Source organism: Mauremys mutica, chromosome 8 (assembly GCF_020497125.1).
Source record: "Mauremys mutica isolate MM-2020 ecotype Southern chromosome 8, ASM2049712v1, whole genome shotgun sequence".
Lineage (NCBI taxonomy): Eukaryota > Metazoa > Chordata > Testudines > Geoemydidae > Mauremys > Mauremys mutica.
The window spans coordinates 108,029,685-108,054,739 of record NC_059079.1 but is presented as its reverse complement, the minus strand read 5'-3'; the positions used below and the strand labels follow the sequence as shown (position 1 = coordinate 108,054,739).

At 48.8% G+C, this 25,055-nt stretch overlaps 2 protein-coding genes across 9 annotated transcripts in view; one reads left to right on the top strand and one right to left on the bottom strand.

Moving 5' to 3' along the window:
- The window catches only part of CYFIP2 (cytoplasmic FMR1 interacting protein 2), a 77,675-nt gene that overhangs the window by 25,767 nt on the left and 26,853 nt on the right, over nt 1-25,055 (bottom strand). For all 4 annotated transcript variants that reach the window (XM_045026871.1, XM_045026872.1, XM_045026873.1 and 1 more), the window contains 13 exons: nt 21,638-21,755; nt 20,581-20,700; nt 19,939-20,064; nt 19,413-19,579; nt 18,863-19,010; nt 18,391-18,544; nt 17,685-17,841; nt 16,599-16,695; nt 15,589-15,665; nt 13,970-14,078; nt 12,852-12,971; nt 11,955-12,154; nt 11,559-11,646 (listed from right to left, as the gene is read on the bottom strand). In XM_045026871.1, coding sequence (XP_044882806.1) covers nt 11,559-11,646; nt 11,955-12,154; nt 12,852-12,971; nt 13,970-14,078; nt 15,589-15,665; nt 16,599-16,695; nt 17,685-17,841; nt 18,391-18,544; nt 18,863-19,010; nt 19,413-19,579; nt 19,939-20,064; nt 20,581-20,700; nt 21,638-21,755 — 1,681 coding nt within the window. The remainder of the gene's footprint in view (nt 1-11,558; nt 11,647-11,954; nt 12,155-12,851; nt 12,972-13,969; nt 14,079-15,588; nt 15,666-16,598; nt 16,696-17,684; nt 17,842-18,390; nt 18,545-18,862; nt 19,011-19,412; nt 19,580-19,938; nt 20,065-20,580; nt 20,701-21,637; nt 21,756-25,055) is intronic.
- On the top strand, nt 4,363-11,506 carry FNDC9 (fibronectin type III domain containing 9). 5 transcript variants are annotated; one of them, XM_045026875.1, is made up of 3 exons: nt 4,385-4,622; nt 8,170-8,271; nt 9,264-11,505. In XM_045026875.1, exons 2-3 carry the CDS (start codon nt 8,267-8,269, stop codon nt 9,934-9,936), a joined length of 678 nt encoding a protein of 225 aa, XP_044882810.1. In that variant the 5' UTR covers nt 4,385-4,622; nt 8,170-8,266; the 3' UTR covers nt 9,937-11,505. The 5 variants fall into 5 exon arrangements, with proteins under 5 accessions (XP_044882815.1, XP_044882810.1, XP_044882813.1 ...); XM_045026876.1 differs by lacking the exon at nt 4,385-4,622 and adding an exon at nt 5,797-7,702; XM_045026880.1 differs by lacking the exon at nt 8,170-8,271 and having other exon boundaries at nt 4,363-4,451; nt 9,264-11,506.

The following is a 25,055-nucleotide window of genomic DNA, read 5'->3' as shown; positions in this document are numbered from 1 at the left end:
CAATAAACCTGTTATGCCAGGTTGCAGCTCATTACAGTAGCTTCCTGTTGCTGTAGCTTTTGCAACATATCATTACAGCCATGTGGGACGTCTGTGAAACATGCTGCTGTGCAGACCGGGTACGTGAACACGGAGAAGGGAAGCCCCAGCTCACTTCCATGCTTTCCCTATAGATTTATCTGCACACAGAGGCACTGTGTGCCCTGCATTTTCCATGCCTTTCTAGCACTAGCTACCAGCGTGGGGACTTGGGGTCCAGTCCAGGCCAAGTGGGGCTGGGAGTCTGAGGGTCCTGTGGAGCAATGGAGAGAACCTGAGCTGTCCCCCCTGACAGCTGACTGATGAGACTGCGGTGTCACGTTGAGCTTGTCAACAATGGTGGATTTTCCAAAGCCTAACTCTGCTTCAGTGGGAGCTGACTTCAAAGGGAACGGAGCTGGGACAACGCTGAGTGTTTTAAACATCCCACTCCATGTCTTGTGATGGGCCTTTGCTTTGCCGGAGTGGATCCCACGGCTCTTGTTGCACAGCTCCCCATCAAGGGTCTGTCTGCCCTACAATTATACACCTGCGGTTGGCCCGTGTCAGCTGACTTGGGCTCACGGGCCGTGGGCTTCAGGGGCTACGAAACTGCCGCGCTCAGACTCTGGGTTTAACTGCAGTGTAGGCAGTGGGATACCAAAGTCGTTCCTGTTTCCTCCCATGAAGACACCCATTCACACTTCCTGCCAACAGGAGCTGAAGATGGCTCTTTGGGAACATGATGATTCCTGTGATGGGGCAGCACGGCCATCAGAGAGCAATTCCACTGATGGCCCCCTCCCTGGGATGGAGACCTGTTCTCTTCATGTGCAGCATTAGCATTCCAATAGCCTCCTACCTCTCCAGCTGTCATCCCACTTCCACACTGCTTCCGGTGACCAGTGACTAAGAGCTGGAAAGAAGCTTTTCAAGTTTACTTTTCCTTAAAAGGGGAGGGGGGCACTAGCACTGAAGCTGCAGCCTCAATCCCCATTTAATTGGACACTTCGAGAAAATCTATTTTATAATGTGTGTTGCCTGCCAACAAAACAGGATGATTCATTCCTTTCTGTCTGAAAGATGATGTAAGTTCCACCAAGCGTTCTGCAAAGCCATGAGGTTCTGTAATAAAAGGCGTGCATCTACTAATAATACCATGGCTTTGAGCAATTAAAACATAACTCCATTTAAGGGTGAAATGCACAGCTTGGGTTAAAGAATGTAGGAGGTAAGTGTATTTTAAGACAAGACAGCTGAACATGCAAGCTGGCTTCATAGTACCATCCATTCCCTCACACGGGCCCTCTGCCTGAAGCCCCTCTGAGCTCTGTGTGCCAGGTGAGTGGCAGCCTGCTCCTCCCTCGGGGTGATGCAGCTCATGATCAAACATGCATCATAAAGCTCTGCTGTTCCAAGCCGAGGAGCCTTTGGCTTGGGGGCCAGCCAACAGCAGCAGAAGAGGGCACGCAGCCAGGCTGCTTGCGTGGTACAGGTGTTTGGGCCAGGAGGCTGGGATGTGCAGAGATGGGTCTTGTTCCCACAGTCTCAGAATCCAAAGGAAATAGCAGTCGGTCTCCCTTTGCCATGCTCCTGGGAGAGCGTGGTGGGAAAATCCCCATTCCACCTTAGGAACTGCCGAGGTGATCTGCTGTTGCTGGGATCCCTGAGCACAGGAGTTAGCAGCAGGTGTAGTAGGTCATTTGCAAGTCTGCAGGCCCACTGCTTGCTGTCACGAGTCCCAGTCTGAGCTTGACAGCTCACCTTCGAGTGAAAGAATTCTATCAGGCCTCAAGCTGTAGACAGAAAAAAAAAATGCCACACACCCAAACCCTCTAACGAAAAACCTTGCTAGGCAACCGAGTTCACCTCCTGCAATAGGAAAGCCCAGTCCCTCCCTGTAGGGGATGCATCATATTGAACTGATACTATCCTGTTTCTCAACCAAAGGGCCAAAAACTCTCCTCAAGAACACATAAATGCCCAGTTCTATGTGGAATCCACAACACATACACAGCACAGAAAATATGTCCTTTGTGAAGGGATGTGCCCAGATGGTTTTATCTTAATGTGACAATCCTATAGGCTGCTGTTATTATTTATCGGGAATGGGGTTCTCAGTACAGAAGGACAGTGGGGAACATGCCTGGCACTTTTCCTAGCAGTGGCTGTGATGCACTCTGGATAGCACAAGAATGTTCCTTTCATCCGAGGTGATCGCAAGCCCAGCTGAGCAGAAATTGTGATCAATGTGTCACCATTGGAGCTCCCACTATGGAAAATGTGCTGCCAATGCTCCACTTCTCACTGAAAAAATGATTTGCTTGTTCCCTGCTGCCCAATCTGGGCTTTGGAGTGACAGACCAGGTACCACCTCCTGAAACACACATAGCAAGCCCTGGAGGATAAACAGCCCCAGCTGCTAGCGCCGCTTGCTGGACCCACCAATCCAGAAGCCCTTGTGCAGCTGCTGAATATATACAACCAGAAAACACTGTGATTTACAGCATTTGGGTACAATTACTATTTATATAATCTATAGCATCACAGGCACACAGAGCACTTTGAGGGCATCTGAAAGACAGCTTAATTAACTCAGGCGAGTGGGTCAGATCATGCAAAAAAGCTAATGATTTCCACTGAACCTATCATGATCCTGATTCTGGAGGTGCTGAGAGGTACATGAACGATGCATGATCAGAAGCGTTTATAAAGCTAAGCAGCAGTTAACAAGCAGAGAAGTGGGCTGCTGGTAATTTTACCTGCTCTGTGTGGGAGCCTTGGGAACCTATTGCTGCAGCCTGAATACAGCTGAATTTTATAGCCGGCTAAACAGTGGAGAATGGCTTGATTTCTACTGGACACTTGGAGCCAGATTGTTAAAGGTATGTAGGTGCCTAACTCCCATAGTCAGGTGTCAGGTGCCTAAATCCCTTTTACAACGTCTTTTATTCTGTTTCCTACTTCTGGAAAAATAAGGAAACTCCTTCCTCCTTCCCTGGGTGCCCAGGTCTAAGAACTGACTGTATCACTCATGGGATATGGTTGTCTGAGTTCCTCCCCACTTTCTGTCGTAGAGTGGATCTCCACAGTACCTGTCTCTGATGTGTGTTGGAACACAGTCACCCAACTGAACTTTAATGCAACCCACCAATCCAGGGGTGGGCAAACTTTTTGGCCTGAGGGCCACATCGGGGTTCCAAAACTGTATGGAGGGCCGGGTAGGGAAGGCTGTGCCCTCCCCAAACAGCCTGGCCCCTGCCCCCTATCCGCCCCCTCCCACTTCCTGCCCCCTGAATGCCCCCCTCAGAACCTCCAACCCATCCAACACCTGCTGCTCCGTGTCCCCTGACCACCCCCTCCGAGGACCCCCTGCCCCTAACCGCCCCCCGGGACCCCACCCCCTATCCAACCGCCCCTGCTCCCTGTCCCCTGACTGCCCCGACCTCTATCCACACCCCTGTCCCCTGACAGGCCTCCCAAACCTCCACCCCATCCAACTGCCCCCTGCTCCCTGTCCCCTGACTACCCCGGGGACCCCCTGACCCTTATCCAACCCCCCCGCTCCCCGCCCCCTTACCATGCTGCTCAGAGCAGCAGGACTGGCAGCCGGGCTGCCTGGCAGGAGCTCGCAGCCCCGCCGCCCAGGGCACGGGCAGCATAGCAAGCTGAGGCTGCAAGAGGCGGGGACAGCGGGGGGCGGGGGGGCGGAGACTAGCCTCCCCGTCCAGGAGCTCAAGGGCCGGGCAGGACGATCCCGTGGGCCGGATGTGGCCCGTGGGCCGTACTTCGCCCACCTCTGCACCAATCCATGGAATTCTAACTGATGCACTTGGACCATGGACTTCCTCGAGGGTAGGTTGACTCTGACAAGGGACTCGTTACAGCAGCATGGTGAGGTTATACATATATTAATACATATATTTATCACAAATTAGCAGGGCCTCCTTTGAGAAGCCACAACCCTGCTTGGATCTAAAACAGCAACAAGAGAATTCTGACTCAGAGACCCCCCCCCCACATTCACACCCCGAGTTCTTATTTAGCTATAACAAGGGAGATTAGCAAACTAACGAAGAGCTTTGGCAGGGTTAGAAACTCTCCTGCTCTAGGGCATGAGCTGACCTCTTACTTCTGGGGATCCAGGAGGAATTTGGGGAGGGAAAGGGCAGGCAGCAGGTTATCACATCACTGCTTCTTGCCCCTTCCCCAGAAACAGTTGGTACTGGCCACTGGTGGAGATGCTATCCTGGATTAGATGGGCCCTTGTTTGATCAATGGGGCTATTCCTATGCTCCTATATAAGATGATGAAACTAAACTTTCCATTGTCTCCTGTTTCTAGAACAAAGGCTATTGATGAACAACCAAAGTATAATTCTGACATGACTGCAGGCAGGGAAGCCTGTTGAACTCAGCCTTGCAGGAGCCCTGGTGAGAGAGTCCCTTTGCGTTGCACCATCCCTCTGTACCCTGTGTTTCTCTTGCCAGCTTTCCCCCCTGCAGGCAGGACTGTGCTTGGCTGGCAGCATGAAGCCAGCGGAGTACCTTTTCCACCTCTGCCCCTGAAGGGAGGGCTGTGCTAGGTTAAGGGCCTGAAGCCAGGTGAGAGCTCTTTCACTTTCATCTCTTGTCAGTGAGTATTTCCATCCCTGCTCTGGCAATGGCTCTTTGATGGACACAGAAGGGAGGCAGCTTGACCTTAGAACAGGGATGGGCAAACTATGGCCCGCGGGCCGGATCTGGCCCTTCAGGGCTTTGGATCCGGCCCACGGGATTACCCCTGGTGGTGCTGCGGGCCCGGCGCTGCTCTCAGAAGCAGCCCCCGGGCCGGGAGGCAAAGGGCTCCATGTGCGCACGCAGAGCCCTCTGCCCCCCCCCCAGGGGCCGCAGCACTTCCTGGAGTGGCGTGGGGACAGGGCAGGCATGCAGGGAGCCTGCCCTGGCCCTGGTGTGCGCCACTGCCACCCCGGAGCCACTTTAGGTAAGCGGCACCGGGCTGGAGCTCAAACCCCTCCTGCCCCCCGCCCCCCAACTTCCTGCCCTAAGCTCTCTGCCTGTACCTCGCACCCCTCCTGCACCCAACTCCCTGCCCTGAGCCCCTTTCTGCGCTCCTGTGCATTCCAACCACCTGCCCTGAGCTCCCTGCTGCACCCTGCACCCCGTGCACCCCAACTCCCTGCCCTGAGCCCCATCCTGCACTCCGTACCCCTCCTGTACCCCAACCCCCTTCCCTGAGCCCCCTCTTACACTCTGCACCCCTTCTCTGCCCCAATCCCTTGTCCTGAGCCCCTTCCTCCACATCCCGCACTCCACCCACCCTGCCCCGGCCCTGCATACAATTTCCTCACCCAGATGTGGCCCTTGCCCCAAAAAGTTTGCCCACCCCTGCCTTAGAAGATAAAGCTAAAATGTCAAGCAATGGGATGATTAAGTGGAGAGCAGGGGCTGCAGACGCTTCCTGATGTAAAATAGTTCTTTACTCTCCACTTTGCCTGCTGACATTTGAAGGAGTGCTCACAGACTGCAGACTCAGTTCCAGGGACTGAGAACTCCAGACACTGGATCACAATGTTTGACGAGGAAAGTTCTAATTCAGAGCAAGCTCCCTTTACCGCTCTGCTTCAGACAGCAGTGAGACACTGCCTGGAGGTGCTGGGTCCATTATGCAAGTTTCCTTCCCCGCTTTATCTTTAGGCTAGGCAGAATTTGATTTTTATTTTGTTATCATTTTGACAGATAACATCCATATTTATTTTTACACACATTTTTATTTTGATCTACTGAAATTTTCACAGTTGTGGGAAATTATGCAGAAGGTCGGACACTGGGGGGGTGTCAGACAATACTGATTTAATGATGGTAGACATCGAGATTACAAAAGTTAAAGCTTTATAACCATTAAAACACAAGTTGTCAACACCACATGGCAAAATATACAAAGTGAATATCCTTAAATCAAACTCTAAAAAGTTCTCAAGCAGCATTTTTCTTACTTTGCCTGTCTGCACATTTCAATTATTATCGATGGAAATATTCTTTTGTCCACTTGCACGTGTGTATGGCGAAATCGGCTTTTACCTACATTTACCGATAAAAATCGAATGCTTCCAAACCTATTTATCACCAGTGACTCAGACGGCTTACACTGTGCACATCCTACATTTGCCTTCCCCTCTTTTCCTCTAACCAGATGGGACGCAGTCATTTCTAGGCCCCTGTGGCTATGGTTTTTGAAAGGAGCCTGCCTAGATCCCATTAAAATTCAATAGAAGTTGGATGCCTTTGAAAATCGCAGCCGGAGCTGCTTCCAGTCAGAGCGCAGTACCTGGAGAAAAGATCAGCTGATGCCACTGTAGCCTGGGCGAAGGACAGTGTCAGCTAGATTTTTCTGACAATTTAAAAGTCACCGAGATCTTAAGGTTAAAGACAAGTCACTAAGTGATAGAGTTTTAATAGGCGACACTTTGCTTTACTGGAAATAGTATTTTACATTTACATATGACAGCATCTCTGACCCTGAAGAATCCCCAAATGCTTCCCAGAGCACCCCAGAAAGGCTGGCACCTCAGGGTGAGCGGGTGGCAGTACCGTACCTCGCTATAGTGCTGGGAGAAGGCACTGCACCAATCCCCATCCTCTTACTAAAAAGCACATTGGGAACCTCAGCATCTCATCTGAAAGTGCCCTGAATGGAGCTCAATGTGTCGTTCTTGGGATTTGAACCTGTGGTCCCAGGGAGGGTCGCTTAGACTGCCAAGCCAGCGTCCTCATGAACAATAAGAACGAATGGGATCAAGCGTTTCGGAGTCAATACAGCGCTTTGGAAGTAGAAAAAGCAAACGCCTGTATGTGCAGGCATATTTCCTCAGCCTGAATTAAACCCCTTTTCTTTTAGACTCTGGTGCGGCTGCTGCTGGAATACTGTGTCCAGTTCCAGTGTCCACAATGCAAGAAGGGTGTTAATAAATCAGAGAGGGTTAGGAGAGGATTAAAAGATTAGAAAATCTGCCTTATCGTGATAGACTCAAGGAGCGCAGTTGAGTTCACTTAACAAAGAGAGAGATAAGGGTTTACTTGACCTACATGGTAAAAGTACCGCCGTAGAATCAGAATAACAGAAATGTAGGACTGGAAGGGACCTTGACAGGTCAGATTTGTTCAATGGGGAACAAATATTTAATAAAGGCCTCTTCAATCTAGCAGCAAAAAGTCTAATGCAATGCTCACAATGGTCCCTTCTGGCCTTGGAATCTATGAACCTATGAATGCCATTTAGAGAACCGATAACGGTGCTGAGGCAGGGAGCTGGCTGGCTGCAGTCGCTTTCCTGCTAATTAGCCCCCATTAAAAAAAAAAAAGCCAGAAAACAAAGCTACCAGGTCTGGTTCTTTCAGCTTCATGGACAAATCCTTCTCCCAGACAAAAGCTTTTAGGGACAGCACTCACCAATTCACTGAAAGAGGCTTGACTACAGTTTCCTATTGGTTGCTATGGCGAGTGATGATGCAATCAAAGAAGGGTATAATACAAGACTATGGAGTGGTGATGGATTTAATCAGCCCACAAGCAAGGGAGTTATCCAGGGATTCTGGCTGTGGAGAGGAAGGCAAGGCATCGCGAGCTGATTCATTTCTCATGACTGAACATTTACTGGCCACAGCTTAAGATAAATGCCGAGAAAGGTAAATAGCTTTTTTATGACTATGTAGCTACTCTGTTATGTGTGCATGTGTTTAGCTGTTCATGAGAGGAAAGTTGGATACAGAGCAGTTGTTAAGATGAGATGTTTCTTGAATTAAAGAAGAACATAGGAAAAGAGAAAGAAAGCAAATTAAAAGAGAGAAAATCCAGCTGGATAGCTTTAGTCTGGTTAGCAAAGAAGTAAATATTGCCTACAGCAGGGAGAGAAGAGCTGAACGTTTCTGCTTTATAGAAATGAATTTGTACAGAGGAATTGATCCTGCAGTGAAGTTAGGACAGGGACTACGTGACCCGCTAGAGGGGCCCTACCAAAATAATCCCTGACTGAAGCTAAACGGTAGATTTCATTAAAATTCACTTGCTGAATAAGCATGGTGGTAAAAGTCTATTTCCTGACTATATTTTATTATTTTGACTACAATTGTTGTTTAATTTATTTGTATTTCAGTAACAAGCAAGCTCCCCAATCAGGATCCCTGATTGGCACAACACATGGCATATTGGCAGACCTGGTGCTTTCTAAAGCAACAAGTTAGCGACTGAAAATGCAGTGAGTGCTTAGGCAAATCCGACAGTCCCCGTGCACTCTTCCACTGAGTGCTACGGAACTTTGATTTACAGTCCAAATGTTTATTGGAAGATCAAGCAAGAGAAACACTTGTGTTGAACTAACTACTAGTTTAAGTTAACCAAATCTGCAATGTTCTTTACATTCCTTGGGGAGCATAAACTTCTAGCTAGAAACCCAGCAACGAGGTGCAGAGGTTTAATGTCTGATCTGAGCACCAGGGACAAACCCACGTCCCATTTGTTATTTCGGACAGGTGACTTTCTGGTCATGAGGTGGGATGGTCTAATGGTTCGGGTATCAGCCTGAGACTTGGGAGACTCACGTTCAATTCCTTGCTTTGCTACGTACTTCGTGTATGACCTTGAGAAAGTCACTTAGCTTCTCTCTATCTCAGTTTCCCCATCTGTAGAATGGGGACAATAGCACTGTCTTACTTTACAGGGCTGTTGGGAAGGCAAATATATTGAAGACTGTGAGGTGATAGGTACTATATAATTATCTAAGACAGAGGTTAGAGTGCTATTGGCAGAACTGTATTGATACGTGCAAATGCTGAATTTATCAGTTCTATTCTAGTGTACCAGGATGACTGGAAATTACCATTGCCACTGAACTGCAGAGTCCCACCGATAATACTGGGACTGATAGAAAGCTACTGAATTTTTGACATTTCTATGAAAAGGTTTGCCTTTTTTTCCCCACAAAACCTTTTTTCCCTGGTTTTTTTTGGCCAGCAAATTTTTAAAATACAAAATGTCAGTAAAAAATCTTCCCAAAAAGCTTTGAACATTTTTCACAAACATGTCTCTGCATTTTCCACCCAGCTTTGGCTATTACAAATTCCCTTTATTTCTGAAGACCATATGGGCCCCATCGAAAGCCCCTCGGAGTCAGTGGAAAGAGCCCAGCTGATTTCAGTAGGCTTTGGCTCAGGCCCAGTATATTCAGCATTTCCTTGCTTCTGCTTTCAGAGTCGCAATGAACATTGAAGTCCGCAACATCTCTGACACAAGAGCCACCGTCTCCTGGTCCACAAACATCCCCTGCCCCGAGAATTATTACCACGTCATGTACCGTCCCAACTGGAACAGCGTCTTCGCAGGCTACTTGCGCCAGAACTTCCACCGCGAGGAGAGGGTCCCCCACTCCCGTAGCTCCCTGGTCCTTCACAGACTCACTCCCTCCACCGTCTACATCCTGTGCGTCACATGTAAAAACTCCTACCCCTCCAGCAACCATTGCACAACCTTCCACACCCTCGACCAGCACCCGCCGGCCTTGCGTGGCTTGAAGCAGGAATCTGCCACCTCCATGTGGATGGTGAGCAGCCTATTGCTGCTCTGCTTTACGGCCTTCTTGGTCTATGGCTGCTTGCAGTTCTGGTCCTCAAGGTGCCACAAAGTGTCAAGGCTGGGGCAGTACAGTGCCAACCCAGAGAGGGAAGCGGGTGAACAGACAAGTTCGCCTGAGGGGACTCTGAGCACCAGAATGAAGGAGGAGCTGTTGGAAGTCCCCATGACGGCTGTCCTAATGAGGAGTTCCAGTTTCACGACAGAGAGCCCGTATAGGTCCCCCCACTGCTTCTTTCCCATCCAAAGCAGTGATGACAAAAGGGCCATCTTACCTCAGCCCGGGTTCAAATGAAAGGGAAATAAAAGGAGCTCCCAGCATGGGGAACGCCTAGCAATTTGTTTTTTCATTTCAGTGGGGCTGCTCTCATGCTGCAGATGTTGACCTGACATGCATCGGTGTTCTTACTACATTGCCCTGGATGGAACTTGGGGTGGAAAATGGCAGCCACGGGTGACAATTTTTGCCAGATTAAAGAAAAAAAATCAGAACCATTCTATACTTGAGAGTAAATTTAAGAAATCAGTAAAAAACAAGCCCCTAGGAAATTAAGGCCAAATTCAACTCTCAATAAACTTCCCTTCAGTGGAGTGACTCCTGATTTACACCAGCATAGCAGACATGATATGTATTTGGAGAGGTACAGAGTGGAATAAAGACACTGGAGTTAACTTGTTTAGAAACAGCCCTTTCTGCCTAGTTGAAGATCACTGACATTTGAGCAGACTGGCTACACAACAGGACAGTCAGTGATCTGCACACTGAGACCAAGTCACACAACGGGCTCTCGGGGCTCCATCACATTGAAAACACACCACTCCCGACACAGGTTGGAGGCTCACAGTCCACTTCCAGCTGGGCAGCTATCCACGTCCCCAAATCACCACCACAACGGGCACCCCTTGACAGCAGGCACTCCCTGCAGAAAGGGCCAGGTTTACATGGACGCAAGAGATGGAACTAAACGGTAGGCCTGATCCTGCTTGCTTTGAGGTCAAAGGTAAAACTTCCCTTGACTTTAGTGGGAGACAGCACAAGTCCTGGGACTGTTACAGTCACGCCCTGCAGTGCAGCTGCCTGCGCTGTAGTTGGTCACTGGGGATCAAATCCCGAGAAGGCCTCAGTACCTGCAACTCTCATGGACTTCGCTGGCTCTACATTCACCTCACAGGGTTTGGCCCTGCTTAGGGGACTTCAGTCTTCAGGGCACCTTTCACCTACAGAATTGCTTAAGGGGAAAACCAATCAGCCATTTTGGGTGGGGTTATGGGTAGCTTGGGGCTCTAGGAATGGAATATTGAGTTGTCTACTTCTAGGTCACTAGACAAGCCTGGGGCATGTGCTGTATCTGTGCTGAGCAGTCATCTCATAGGGCCTTCAGTCACCTTTCCCTGGTAGTAAAACTCACTACCATGACCTCCCAGGCTCCCTAGTTCTATGTGAACAAGGCTGCCATATACATCCGATTGACAGATTGCCTGACACTGACGACACCATCATTCCAATTATTCACCTTTCAAACTACAGGGATTGTGGTACCGTATAACTGGGTGGGAGGGGAGCCTCTCGCTGAGTCTCACCAATCCATTCTGATCTCTGCATCTCTAGACAGGGCTGTTCAGTGGCTCTGTCCCAGTGTCGGTCACCAACACAGGGCTGTGGCCTGTTGGCTCACTCTGACACCGGTGCTTCGAGGAGGAAAAAAGAACTGACAAAGCGGTGATGCACTGGTTCCCTCGCCCAGCTTTTCAGTCTCAGCAAAGCCAAACCGACTTGTGTGTTTCTGCCGTTCTGCTAATGAACCTTTCCTGGCATTTCCCACCCTGTGACTGATTTCTGTGTACAATCTGCTTTCCTCATTGTTCATCCTCCCTAAATAAAGTCCTTCTTCCTGGCTGATGTGGCTCGTTACTGACCTTTGATCCGTAGAGGTAATAGGGCTGGACGTTGGCTGGCTTGTCTCTCTGTGGTTCCTGGGTGAATGGAATCGCTGTCCGTACAAACCTGTGGGGAGTGTGGGGAGGAACGGATGGTGCCTGTTAATTGCATTTCAGTCCAGCCACACTGTCTGTTACATGCAAACCCTGAATTGTTCTTTCAAAGCTTAGCAGAGCAGAGAGGTTAAAGCTTCTCTCTAAAACACAATGGTGCATCACATGGGAAATGAAAACACTACTGCCCTGGTGCAGAGTGGAAACCTGCTGTTGTCAGTGTGGATTGTGTGCGTTTTCTGTGGTGGGTGTGGGGGCGGCGAGTTACGTCCAGTTTTGAAACAGGGCCTCCAGATGCCCTCTCCTGTTGTTTTTTCTTACCGGTTGGTGGAGCCATTGTAGCAGTAGTTGGGTAGAAAGTCAAAGTTTAGCTCCCAGAAGACGTGCAGGGTGATGCGTCCATAAGGCGCAGAGACGTTGTGATTGGCCTCTCGGAACATAGCATCAAAACTGTCCAAAGTCATGTGCTTACACAGCAGCCGGTGTGTCAGGCGATTTATCTCCAAGAGCCACTCCAGCTCCTGCACCAGGCAAAGCAACAGCAGCAGATTTTATGTGTTATCAAGATCATAACAGAAGTCTTATTCAATCAGCACGGAGATGATTATACACACACACACACACACACACACGGTCTTCCAAGTGAGGATGTATCAAATATTAAAGACATTGGTTGAACTCAAAAGGCCAAGGGCATTTGCACTTGCACTCCAGGGGTCTCATTCTACCATTTCCCTTCCTACAGGTGATGAAATGCAGTTGTTCCCCACGGAGCACGTCCTTGCTAGAATAGCACCTTTCACATCAGAGTCCCTGACATGTGGAAACTGATAATTATACTCTACTCGACCCTGATGGCCCTGCAATGTATCAGTGGCTGTGAACCATATGCACACAGGCACGTCAATCCAGAGTTTAGCCACATGGATGCAGTGGGGGGAATTAAACTCAGGACTTTCTTCTCCCAAATCACAGGATTCTACCATCTGCGCTCTATGAAGATCTCCTACTATGAAACTCCCAAATATCGTCCCTTTGTGGATGATGGGAGCCCTAGAAATACCGAAGATAGGACAGAAAGAAGAGAATTCACAGATGGGTGGAAAACTACTGTATATGTGATTTCAATGCAGTCGTGGACAATGGTGTATATACATACGATGTCAGGGTATCATTCTCTCTGATTCTACAGCCCTTTCAAACAATCACTGAGCTTACCACAATGGAGGTCAGGTCTTCACTCTCAAAGCGGCTAATGGCCTGGTCTAACGATTTGTACATCGCAGCTGAAATACGCTGAGTTATGAGCCTGTTCAGGTCAATTGATCTACCCAGCAGCTGTGGACAAGAGGAAAAGATACTAGTGGGAAAATGGAGAGATGGATCCAAACTAGAGCCCAAGAGCCAAACCAGCTGGAAGGTGGAGAAAGTTCTGATAAGAACATAAGAACGGCCGTACTGGGTCAGACCAAAGGTCCATCCAGCCCAGTATCCTGTCTACCGACAGTGGCCAATGCCAGGTTCCCCAGAGGGAGTGAACCTAACAGGCAATGATCAAGTGATCTCTCTCCTGCCATCCACCACCACCTTCTGACAAACAGAGGCTAGGGACACCATTCCTTACCCATCCTGGCTAATAGCCATTAATGGACTTAACCTCCATGAACTTATCCAGTTCTCTTTTAAACCCCGTTATAGTCCTAGCCTTCACAACCTCCTCAGGCAAGGAGTTCCACAGGTTGACTGTGCGCTGTGTAAAGAAGATCTTCCTTTTATTTGTTTTAAACCTGCTGCCCATTAATTTCATTTGGTGGCCCCTACTTCTTATATTATGGGAACAAGTAAATAACTTTTCCTTATTCACTTTCTCCATGTTACTCATGATTTTATAGACCTCTATCATACCCCCCTTAGTCTCCTCTTTTCCAGGCTGAAAAGTCACAGCCTCTTTAATCTCTCCTCATATGGGACCTGTTCCAAACCCCTAATCATTTTAGTTGCCTTCTCTGAACCTTTTCTAATGCCAGTGGATCAAAACTTCGCTATGTGTGTCTATCTCTATCGTAAGAGGGGTTCAGAACCTGGAAGGTAAATAACCAATCTCTCCTTACTCACTGGACCTGAATACGCCTTGTCAGCATAATAATAAATGCTTTTGACTCAGTTTTCCAGTTACTACTTAAATATAGGAAATCTGTTGTCATTAATCGTGACTGTACCCAGCAAAAGAACATGACCTAGACACTGACATTTTCAGTTGACACTAGGACCTGGCTAAATCCCCTAGAGATCAAGAGACCTTTAGGAAATGTCGGAGGCTGCTGCGTCTGTTGTACCTGGACGTGTCTCTGTTTGAGTAATGTCTCGTAGCGATTGGACGGTGGGTAAGGGATAATCACTCCATAATTCTTACATTCAGCCCGGAAACGTTTATCCAGTAAGACACTGGAAAAGGAAAATATTATCAATACATTTGCCCCATCATCCCTTCTCCTTCCTCTTAATCTTCTCCAAGGGCAAGTACATCCCCTTCTGAGTCCTGCCTTCTCTGAGTCATCCCCTTTATGAGCAGGGAGAGTTCTCCCAACCCCTCCTCCCTCTCTTTAACCATATTTTGATACCCCTATGTCATGAGGGTGTCTAACCCCACACTGGTAGACAAAGGGTTAATAGGTGCCCGAGCGTTCAGGCAGCCATTTGGCTGTAACTAGAGGGCGTGCTGGGCGCAGTTTATTATCGGTCTCAGCTGGGGAGGAGCTGGGTGTTCCTCAAGGAAGGAGCTCAAGCCAGTGAGGAGAGAGACCCAGGGAGAGGAGGCTCAGCAGAAGGGGGGGAGAGTTCCCTCTCTCTGGGAAAGGCACCCACAGGGGTGGAGCCAGCCCCCCCCAATGGGTCCTGAAACAGGGTCTAGACTCCAGCAGGGTAGCCTCTTGGGTCAGTCTTCCAGATGAGGAACAGGGAGATGGAGGCCCCGGGCAGGCAGCAGTGGCTTGGCTTGGAGTCTGCCTGGGGATGGTAGGGAGACGCCTGGGAACCCGCTACTCTGAAAGAAGAGTGGGGTTAAAGAGCAGCCCAGGAGGGGTGGAGGATGTAGTGGACACCTGATACCCCGGAAGGAGTGAGACTGAACGTGACCTGGCTGGAGCACCGAGTCATTAGAAGAGACAGACCGCCACAGGGGCTGAATGGCTGTTGGCAGGCGACGTCTGAGGGGCAGGTCCTGACAGGCAGCCCCCAGCCACGAGCCAGTGTGCTGGCCAGTGAGTCACTCTTCGACACCCCTCCCTAGTCAAACTCACAGCTGCCATCATTACCCCGGGGCTGCCGCCCTGTTGTCCATCGTTCACGGATGCACCACCAACGGCTTGTGTAAATGGAGAGTGGCTGCGCGGCAAGGCGGGGGGTACATCTATAGAGCGCCGGTGTGCCCTGTCCTAACGGCCTGCCTGGGCCCTGCTACCGCACACTAAAAGCTCCCAAGTGCGCACCGACCTACCACCATTGACGCTAACTCTCTGTCTAGACAAGCCCAATGAGTGCATGGCTGGTTCTGACATGTGTAGGTGTTGGCAGGTACTGGGTAGCTGACACTGGGACTCTTTCACGGATGGGGGACCTTCTGCTTCAGGGAATGACATCATTGGCGGGAGACCACCCGTCTTCCATGGGCTCAGGTTGCAGCGTTAGCATTCACAGCAATGTGCTCAGACTGCTTCTTATTATGCTAATGTTTGTTTTGCTGTTAGCTCTGTCCCCCCCAACCCTCAATTTATTTGTTGGATCCATCTATTGTGGTCTGGTCACAGGTACCAACTGTAGGCACTTTGGGGCAGGGATTGTCTCTTCTATTGTGTGCCTGCAGCACCTAGCACAACACATCCTTGAGCCCTGCCTCTAGAGGATACCGCAGAGCAAACAGTAATAACAACCATCAGCAGCAATGGGATTCTCATACCTGCCAGCCATTGCTTTATAATAGGCAAAGATCTGATCTGCCAACTTGTACACAAACTGGTCAAAACACAAGTTCACCTGCCAGAGAAAGAAATATACATCACAAGGGTGTAAACAACATCGAAGAAATCGGCTCTTAGAACAAGTGTGAGCATGTATGTATGTGTGTGTGAGAGAGACAGAGAAACATTGTTTTAATAAAACACCATCACTAACAAAGCACTTTACCCTACATTTCCTGTCACCCAGCAGAGGGGTTTCCACGCTTTCATGATAAAGGAATGCAGACCACTGAGCATTTATGTTTCTTGCCTGTTATGAATCCTACCGTAAAAGCCATCCTCTCCCATCCCCTGTTCCCATTATCTCTCAGTGTGAGCTGAGTGGAAAATCTGGAAAACCATGTTGATTTGAACTGAAACAGAATGTTTTGTTTTTTTCTTGTTGAAACGAAACGAGCTGAACGAACCGTTTTGAATGGCATTTCGAAACGAGACGTCAATTCAAAACGAAACGTTAAAACAGCCTGTTTCAAAAACATCGAAATGAAAGGCTTTGACAGTTACGGAAAGAAAACGCCGTGACACAATCGAATTCAAATTTGCAAATAGTTTTGATGCTAAGAAAAATGCATTTTTTGGCAAATTTACTATCTGCTGAAAATAATTGCCCAGCTCTGCTCTCCATGTCTTTTCTTGCCTTTTTCCCCACTGACATCTCATGACTCTTTGGCCATCAGTTATACTTTACAAACCCCGGACGTGAATATTTTGCTTTCACTGGATCCACATGGAGCTGATTGCCGATTGGGCCATTGGTCAGCAGGAGCACAAAGGCTCCTTTGGAAATTTGTGGCCTTCTCTTGAATATTTCTCAGGGTTTTTTTTTTAGGGAATGCCTCTAATTAATTCACTGAAAAATTGGTCTGTTCAGTCAAACAGGACACGTTTGTGAAGCAAGAGGGAGCGCTTCATTCATAGCGCAGTGAGACAAATAAAGAACAGAGCTTACTTCAGCTTCAATTTCATCGTATAGGAACTGCTTTTTAAACTTGGTTAAGGCATAATATGCGCTGTCGTTGTATAGGTCCAAGGGATACAGCACATACCTGAGGGGAAGAAAGCAGTTCATGTTAGAGTCATAGAGTTTATGGTCAGAAGGGACCATCTGATCATCTAGTCTCAACTCCTATAAGCCACAGGGCACCACCATCACCCACACACTCAACCCAACAATCGCAATGAGGCCAAAGTATTGAGGCCCACAGGAGACTCGACTACAATGTGCCACAGGCGGAGAACAGGAGGGACCAAGGTGGGCTGGTGTCCAAGGCTCCCGCAGCGGCAGGGGGAGGATGAAGCGAGATATACCCAGATAATCCTTGCAAGCAACCCACACGCTGCAGAGGAAAGCGTAAAACCCCCAAGGTCATTGTGAATCGGACCTGGGGGGAAATTCCTTCCCGACCCCACATATGGTGATGATGCACCGAGCACCAGTACAAGGCATATGGCCCATCTGCACCCACTCCAGCCCAGGCAGGGCTGTTGGAATGGAGAATTCTCCAACCTTGTGCCATTCAGCTCCACCTGCTCCAGCTCCTGAAACTCCCCCCACAGTCCCTAGATCATAGTTGCTGGAAGTAGCTAGAGGAGAGCTGGCTTTCTGCTAGCTGAGGATACCCCACATCCCCGTCCATGCCAGGAAATTCACTGTCTGCCCTTTAAGAAACTTCTGTGCTTCTCTAGCTTTGCAAAGGAACCTTAGTGTCTGCAGCACCTGCCCCTGGAGTGGAAAACAATTTCTTTCACAAGGAAGCGGTTATAATGCATAACAAATGGCACAAGAGTTAGTATTATTTATTACTTGTATTACTGCAGTGCCTGGGAGCCCCAGCCAAGGTCCAGGCCCCCACCGTGCTAGGCGTTCTACAAACAGAACAAAGGGACCGGTCGCGCACAACTGTATCACAAAGTCACATACGCACTCGAATACTTATCATAATCCTCTTATAAAACTTCTGTCCCCTAGGATAGGCTCCTTAGTGCCCTGAGGTCCAGCTAATGAACCCACCCACAGCCACCCTTAGGCTCTTACTCCATCATGGAGGGTTCCTTGGTTTCCAGGATGTGGTCCGTGAGAATCCAGGGCATGGACATCTCGATGGGGAACTGGATCCGGCGGCCCATGGTCAGCTCCAGAAAGAATTCTCGGAACCAGAGCTGGGACAGATCGCAGCACTGCTGCAGGGCTTCTGGAAACAGACAGGATTTTCCCCCACACCAGGAGGGCACAGAGTTTACTGTCTGCAAGAGAACTAGGGGAAACCCACAGCAAAGGGCAGGCCCTGTAGGCCAGGCATAGAGTTTATTTAAAATGCGGTTTAACTATTCTATTCCATCACAGTTCTTAAACCACACCCATCGCCATGGTACCTGAGCACCGTAGGGTAGGAGAAAGAAAGGATTATGATCCTCTCTTTAAAACTGGGGCACCAAGGCTCAGGGAGATCAAGTGACTTGGCCAAGGTCACACAGGGAGTTTGAGGCACAGCCAGGAAAAGAGCCCAGAGCCTTCCCACAAGATCACCCTTCATTTGCTAGTACTGTAGCATTCGTCCTCACTGAAGAGGTGGCCAGGGTCTGGTAACACGCCTGAAATCAGACTGAAGTGCAAACCCTTGTTTCAAAGTAAAATCTGCTGGCGAGGCCACTCTTGAGCAAGACAACCCGTCGCACCAGGCTGCCTACGCCCGTCCCGCTGGCCAGGGCCGGGTGCAAGTCCACCTCTGCTATAGCCTCACCGCTGATGTTGAGAAGGTGAGTGAAGAAGAAGGACTGCTTGTGGAACTCCTCAATGGCCAGGACTATCGGCCCATCCAAGCTGCTCCTCAGAGTCTTCTTCGAGCCGCTCTTGTCTGCGATGAGTGACTCCAGCATGGTCCGCACCATGTAAAGCTTTAAAAACACCAGCAGCATCCTGACTGATACAGCAGCACATGGTGCGCTACAGGAAAGCCCCCCCACCCCTGTCCCAGGGAGTTTCCACCCAATGGCTGGATCCTGTAGGCTGCTTCCATTATTAATTAGAGACCCACAAAGAAGACGGCCCTATGTATCGTAGGACAAGTGATGCACCAAAGGCAACAATGGGAGCTACCTGCGTAAGACATAAGCAAAGACTTTGGAAAAGAGAAGACTATATGGATCAACAGCTAACCCCCAGAATGGGCCACCACTGGGGACTCCCTGGGGAAGTGGAGATGGTTTACGTACCTGTGTGCTCGATGGACCCACTGCTCGTCGAGGGACCTTAATATCGAATCCACCTTTGGGGTCCTTCTCGCCTCTCAGACAGGGGTCATTAGGGGGCTCCCGACCTCCCTCCCAGTCACAGATCGTCTTCCGGATTGCCTGAAGGACGCTGGGATGGTGAAAGCAAAACTTTAAAACTTGCCTCTTAATGTACGGAGAAAATGCCCAACGCCATGCTCATAAGAAAAGGGAAAACACATTGTGAATGGCCACATGGTGGGATGGCTACTCGCACCGGCTGGTTTTGGGAGGGTGGGTCACCAGGGTTGGACTGTACCCGCCAGATGGTTACAGGTGCAATGGTCACACGAGGAGGAGCAACTCACCTTGGTTCGTTATGGGTCTGTTGCTCACGAGTGCTGGGCGAGGTGCACTGGCAGGCTGTGGATGTGGTGTTTGGCTGGTTATAGCTGTGGGGGGCTGCCCCCACAGAGGGTCGCCCATGGGGGTTGGGCTGCAGACAGGAGAACACTACATAGAGATATGCTTTAAGTTACATTTTGGACCCCACCTGATCAGGACGTTCTTCTTCTTCCTGACTGCTTGTCTCAATGGCTCCCGGAGGGTCACCTGGGCAAAGTCTTGCAGGGCTGCATAGATGGTGTTTCTGATGGCCTGGTTAAAGACACTCTCCATCCGGCCCATCAGCACTTGCAGACCCTTGATCATGGCAATTACCTGGGTAAAAGGAACAAAACTAGATAAGTTTCCTTGTGTTTGCAGAGGTAACTCTGGTGGCAAAGGAAGGAGCATTATTGCCATTTTGCAGCTGGGGAGCTGAGACATGAACCCTGGGATTGTGAAGGGAATTAAGTGCCCCACTTCTATTGAATGTCAGTGGGGGATGGGGTGTGTCACTCCCCTAGGCAGCTTTGAAAATCCCAGACTAAGTGATTTGCCCAAGGTCACACAGGGAATCTATGGCAGAGCAGGGAACTGAACGCAGATCTACCAGCTTACTGCCTTAGCCATCAGACCATCCTTCCTTCTGGGGCTGCCCAGCCCTTTGGGCAAAACAAGCCACTCTTAGCACCTACCTCCACAAAGGCAAATTTCTCCTCGCTGGTGTAGTTGTACCGGGTGGCTCTCTCGTACTCCTCAGCGGTGCCTGGGCAATCTTTGTTACAGAACTTATCGGTGGGATGTACCAGCTTCCAAGAATACTGGCAGGAGAAAACAAAACCAGTGCAACTAGTAACGAGCACAGCTGAGCAAAGTGAAATGTGCATCACGCAAAGAGAGCTTTCCATCCTTTTGGAAAAACACTCCCTCGCCTCCACTGCTGTTGTTTATAGATAATAATTCCTTTGGGAAGCTTGAAAACAAGCTATTTCCACATCTGATTCCGCTGTGGTGTGCGAGCACTTGGCTTTGTTTATTGCAGGGTTGCTAGTAAGTTCTGGGCCACTGACATTAAGTTCTTGTACTTTTCTAACATCAAGCTGACCCTTAATAGTTATTCCTAGAATTCTCAATAAAAGAGCTGTCAGCATCACCCCCGTTTTAGAAAAGGTGACCAAAAAAAAGCCAAAATTTGAAATTTCAATGAAAAATTTCAAATTTCAGTGAAAATTGTTTTCAAAACAGTTGACTAAATTTTCACATTTCTCGTTGACCGGGAAAATTCCTGGCCATCACGGCAAGCCCCTGGTGGGGATGTTACTCTTGTTGGTACTCACCACTTCCATGACATGGGCGCTCCACTTGGAGAGCAGCTGCAGCCCCCGTAAAGCCAAGTCAAAGAGCTCTCTGTATTCCTCATCTGACTTCTGGCTGTCCAGCCCCGAGCCGGTGACCACCTGGAGATGCCCCACACAGTGGCAAAATTAGATTCATAAACTCAAAGCCACGCTCTTCAGCCATGCCTGCAAGCTACGGAATGAGAGGTCTAGCTCCCCTGATTCCCAGATGAAATCAATTTCATGTGGTTTTATAATCCGAGCCAGAAATGCAGCGGGCAACGTGTCCCCCACAGGAACAGCAAACTATTGTTACAATCCTAGCTCAACATGACTCTTAGTAAGCGCACAAGCAGCGTATTTCCTACAGACCTGGGACTCAGTGGTGTCTCTCCTATAACATAAGGGAAAATACAACTCCTTCCTTATCATCCCAGTGTCTCAGAGATTTCCCTGAGATGCCCCAAAATAAGACAGCTCTTTGTGAACCCCTTTATTTTGATTTAAATAACAACAGAAAAACACCCATACACAAAGGTCTAGGCACCCTGCCAATTAGCGAATAATGACTAATGATGACCCAGCAGCAAATAATAATCACAGGCAAATATGAAAGGACTCAGTCAGCCAATACATCAAAATAGCAAGACAGGTCTTTTAGTCTCTCCCACGAATCTTCCTCCAAAGCCCTGGCAGGTATTTTATTTATTTCCATTTAAATAATAAAAAGACACCTGTGCAAAGCTCTAGCTGCTCTGACACATAATGAATTATACACGTTTTATTGCAATATTATTCATATGAACTATATTGTCAATAATTATGTATTGTAACAAAGAGATAAGAGGCTTTTGCAGCATGCCCAGAAGCTCATCCAGTTTACACTACTTGCGTCTACTGACGACTTTAACAGTAGTTTGTACCACTCATATCTCTCTCGCCCCCCATGGAACATGGATGTGAGGTGCTGTACCACTCACTGGACTCCTCCTTCTTCACCCCGGGTGACGTCCGCCATCTCAGGTGGCGGCCTGAGGCAGCCGCTGCCCAAACGTACCTCACTGTTGCTGTAGCGAGCGAGCTCTGAGATGAAGCGGATGTGGTCGTCTCGGATCTGGACCATCTGCTCACAGATGTTGTACTGGGGACTGATGCTGCTCTGAGTGCACGTCCACCTGGGCAGAAAAGCGTCCTCTTTAACTGCGAGGGCACCTGGCGGAACACGACTTTCCGCTCAGCTGCCTCCTTCCCTGGGCGCTCTGAAAGCCTGCCACCTTCAGAGCATCAGGACACAGCATACAGCAGTCCTCTCCTGCGTCCCACCCTGAGACACTGGACAAAGCGTGTGTGTGATGCATCCAGAGGCTGGTTCACATGGTGTTACACAGGGTTCTCATCTACCTCTTCTGCCAGGACAACCCTCCTTCAGTTCCTCCCTTTTAATGCAGCTAGGCATGCTGTACTTACCTTCCGGCCCTGGAGGGAGGCGAACAGCCAGCCATCTCTAGGCTGCTATCCATGCTGCTGTATGGGGAGTCCTCAGGGAATGAATAAGAGCAACGCAGGCTGTGCATCGCCAATCCCTAGCTCCCAATCCTAAGGATAACCATCTCCGGACAATATCATCCTCTGTGAGCCCAGCCTTGAAGGTCTGGTTTGTGCTTTCTACCACAATAGGGAACTGCAAGGAAATGTGCTTCCTTCCTACTCTTCTTTTGGTCCTGGATTACATTCCCACCCCAGCAAAAACTCTGTATATAATTAAATATGCAGAGAACGATTGACTGGGCTGGATTCTCTTTTGCAGGGAGGCAGCTTTAAGGGACCTTAAAGCGAGGGTCCTGGCTCCTTTACATGGCCAGTATAAAAGAGTATTAGTGTAGATAAAAACTAGGTCTAGTCAATGAATTTAGCTCCCGAATTCCTGATCATGAACTATCCAGACTTGGAACTTGGCCTTATCACAAAAATATTTTCTGCACACAAATGTCAGCCCATGGGATTCTCATGAACTATCGCCATGGCGACTGCTTCGCGTATTCGGAACTGGCTCGTCGTGCCGCGTGACAGGCCATGGTAAGACACAAGGTGTTGTTTCTGCTCCGTGGCTGGATGCTGCCTGACATCTCTGTGCACAGGAGAGGGACTTGAATAAGTTGCTTGTGGTGTGAACGTTCCCACGAGACTATATCCACACAAGCTCCTGGCGCAGGTACTTGTGATGGCTGAATTTCTGTTATGTGCTTGATGGTGCTATCCCAGAATCCCATTACTCAGCTCTTACCCATTTCAGTGTCCTGTGCTTCCCACAAGAGAATCGGCAGGTTAACAGGGATGGCCAATGCTGCACCAGCCTGGCCTGCCACATATAATGTAGTCCATAGTGAAGAAATAAAATGCAGTGCAAGAAAAATACAATTAATTCCATCTGGAGTGAGGGAGGTGGGAGGAAGGGACAGAAAGGGGGAAAATGATGAAAATGCAATTCTAAAAGAGTGCAGGGAATAAATCCCCCCCCCCCAACACACACTTGGAGCAGTTTCGTCGCCAAAGTCCCATGCAACTTCAGTTAGGAAGCGTGTGAAGAAGGCAAGGCAGGACGAGGAGAGATATGTGGTGCCCCCGTACTGTGGTGATGGGCACATTAGCAATGTGATTAGACAGGTAGACAGCTAATTAGACTCTAGGATGGCAAAATGAGGAGAACTGGTAGAAATTTTTCATTGAAACATTTTTTTAAATCAACAAATGGCTTTTTGACCAAAACAAACATTTTCACTTTGGCCAAAAATTTCCATTTTTTTATTGATACATTTTGTTAAAAAAATCTGAGTTTTGATTTTTGGAAACTGAAAACTTGGAACGACCAACCAAAAATTTTTTCCAAAGAAGTTTTCAAAACCCGTTTTTTTGTTTAAAAAAAAAAAAGTTCTGGTGGGAATTTTTGAAACCCCACCCCACCATCCTTGTGAAAAAATAATTAACATTGTCCAAACAGCTCAAAGAATGAGGGAAGGGAAGATACATTCTTAGTTGGGAAGGTGCATGAGGACGCATCCAGCCAGCTGACCGTGCGGGAGGCGTGGAAGCCTATCCTAGGTGTTCCTGGCCTCCGTTGTGAAATTGGAATAGAAATGAAGGCCTGGTGCTTAAACACTGTGTGTAATTTCCTAGCCCAATGAAAAGAGAGTTTGATTGGAGACTGCTCCCTTAATGAGACCACTGAAGAAGAGCCTGGATAGCTAGAGTGGACGGATAAGTGAACTAATGACTTTTGAGGCTCCACTTCAAGCTAACTTTGAGGAGAGAAGCGAACTGAGTTTGAAGCATTTAGCTCATTTTATGAGTCCACTTCACAAAAACCAGCAGTGGCAGTTTAACACAGAGGACAATGCTGGTTTAGGAACAATCAAGGACTGAACCAATCAATGCCTGAGAGGCTCCTTGGGACAGTGGAGACACGAAAGCAGCACATTTTTGTATTGCTTTTCTGTTATTTAGTCCCACAGATGAATGCGCATGGAAAGCCAGATGGATATCTGAGACAATAGCCAAGCTTATCTCAGTCAGGCACTGCTCACGTGCCATGTGCAAAGTTGCAAATGCACCTTAATCCCAACCTATCACAGGGATATCCATATCCATCTCTGACTTTCTTTGGAGCAGTAACTGACCACTGCGCCAAATTGTGCGGAGAGGGGTGTTTTGGGGTGTATGTGATGTGATCTAAAATTGACAGCTTCACACTCATTTCACATGAGAGCTAAACTGGATTTGAATCCAGATCCTAGACTATTCCACAAACCCACAGCACCACCGAGCCCCTGGGAAAGAAGCTGTTTGAGAAAAATGGAATCACCACTATTAAGAAATCCAGGTCAAATGGATCTGACTGGTAGGTGCATGTTTCATTCCTTGCGTCCCATATGAAAACCTCCTGCCTGGGAAGGGCTGAGGGGTGGCTTCACTGTAACTGCTTCCACTGGAAAAGTGCCCTGCTTATTGCTCGGATAGAATCCAGTGCTGTGTTCATGCTCTGGAGGATTTTGTACCCCGGATCAAAAATGTGGATTAAAATCTGCCCAGAGCAGGCACACATCACTCACATTCACACAGCCCGTGCGCCTGAGTGCCCACACACCCATCCCATGAACACTCAGACCTGCATTCACAGCTACCCCCTCCCCCCCCATGCAAGTACACAAGCACGGGCACGGAGCCATATGACACTCATGTGCCTAAACTCACAGCCACCCAAGCACACTCACATGGATGCACACTCACAATCACCAATGACTGTGAGCACACACCCAGTGCACCCTACATATGGGCACACTTCTATGTCCACATTCTCACTTTCCTACACACACACACACACTCGTGCCTGCAGGAACGACCTGTCTCTCACACACACGCGCATACGCCTGCACAGACCACTGACCTCACATTCTGGCACAATCGCTTCTGTGCATTCC